We start from the raw sequence: 1,054 nt of genomic DNA, 5'->3' as shown, positions 1-1,054 counted from the left end.
CAGACCTTTGTCGTGTTAAGATGATCATGACAACTATTAATATAAATAGGTTGGTGCCACCACACCCCTTCAGTCCAGTCTCTGACACCTGGAGACAGGATGATGCATGCTTCTCTGCTGCTGGCCCACTGGACCAGTCTCGGTCACATCCCCAGGGAACAGACCTGAGAACACAGCTGGTTCATTCTAAAGCCCCACCCCCTCTTCTCCATGACCACACCCAGGGAACCGTATCAGCCTCCCCTGTCCCCCCACCTTGACTCCCACCTTCTGAAGGTCCAGAGATGTGGTTCCTGGATGGTCTGACTCTCCACTCTTGCCTCTAATCCCTACCCATGTCTCGGTACCCCAGGGGTGGGGGCAAAGGGCTGGGTCAGTTACTTAAGAATCCTTCTGGCCACACTGCCCTCCCGGCCTGTCCTGGAGGCAAGAGAAGGGGGAAAGGGGTCAAACACTGGTGAGGGGTACAGGGCCAGGGCCAGGACTGCGGGTTATCTGTGTTCTCCTGGGTCTGGGGAGACAGGAAGCCTGCAGGCAAGACAGGACAGCCTTCCACTTAAACCTTGGACCCCCCAGGGTGGGCAGAATGGGGACTCACCGAGACAAAGTAGGGGCCTGCGAAGTCCCGAATGACTCCTGTGGATGTGCAGATGCCCATGTGGCCAATGATGGGGAAAAACCACCTGTGAGGAAAAGGACAGGGAAGGGACAGAGCTTAGGGGATCTTTCAGCCAGTTAAGACAGATGCTGGGGACACTTCATACCACACAGAAGCATGTGAATATTACGTTTCGTTGATGAATGGCCATTCAGGTGATTCAGAGGGCTGGGGAAGCACAGACAAGGGCAACTGCAAACTGACAGCACAATGGAATACCTCGGCATCCCACCAGGACAGCTGTAACTCAAACGACAGCAACACCGATGCAGGTGAGGGCAAGGGACAACCAGGGCTCTCATTCACTGCTGGTGGGAGGGATGAACTGTTTCTACCATTTATTTATTTATTTGTAAACAGAGTCTCACTCTGTCGCTCAGGCTGGAGTACAGTGGC

The 1,054-nt window shown here is 54.2% G+C and overlaps 1 protein-coding gene across 4 annotated transcripts in view; it reads right to left on the bottom strand.

Moving 5' to 3' along the window:
• The window catches only part of TMEM222 (transmembrane protein 222), an 18,852-nt gene that overhangs the window by 10,009 nt on the left and 7,789 nt on the right, over positions 1-1,054 (bottom strand). For all 4 annotated transcript variants that reach the window (XR_001006277.1, XM_011981675.1, XM_011981676.1 and 1 more), the window contains exon 2: positions 599-683. Coding sequence is in view for 3 of the 4 variants with exons in the window: in XM_011981675.1 (XP_011837065.1) it covers positions 599-683 (85 nt within the window). In the remaining variant the exon portion in view is untranslated. The remainder of the gene's footprint in view (positions 1-598; positions 684-1,054) is intronic.

Source organism: Mandrillus leucophaeus, unplaced genomic scaffold (genome assembly GCF_000951045.1).
Source record: "Mandrillus leucophaeus isolate KB7577 unplaced genomic scaffold, Mleu.le_1.0 Scaffold23, whole genome shotgun sequence".
NCBI lineage: Eukaryota > Metazoa > Chordata > Mammalia > Primates > Cercopithecidae > Mandrillus > Mandrillus leucophaeus.
This window is presented reverse-complemented; position numbering and strand designations above follow the sequence as displayed.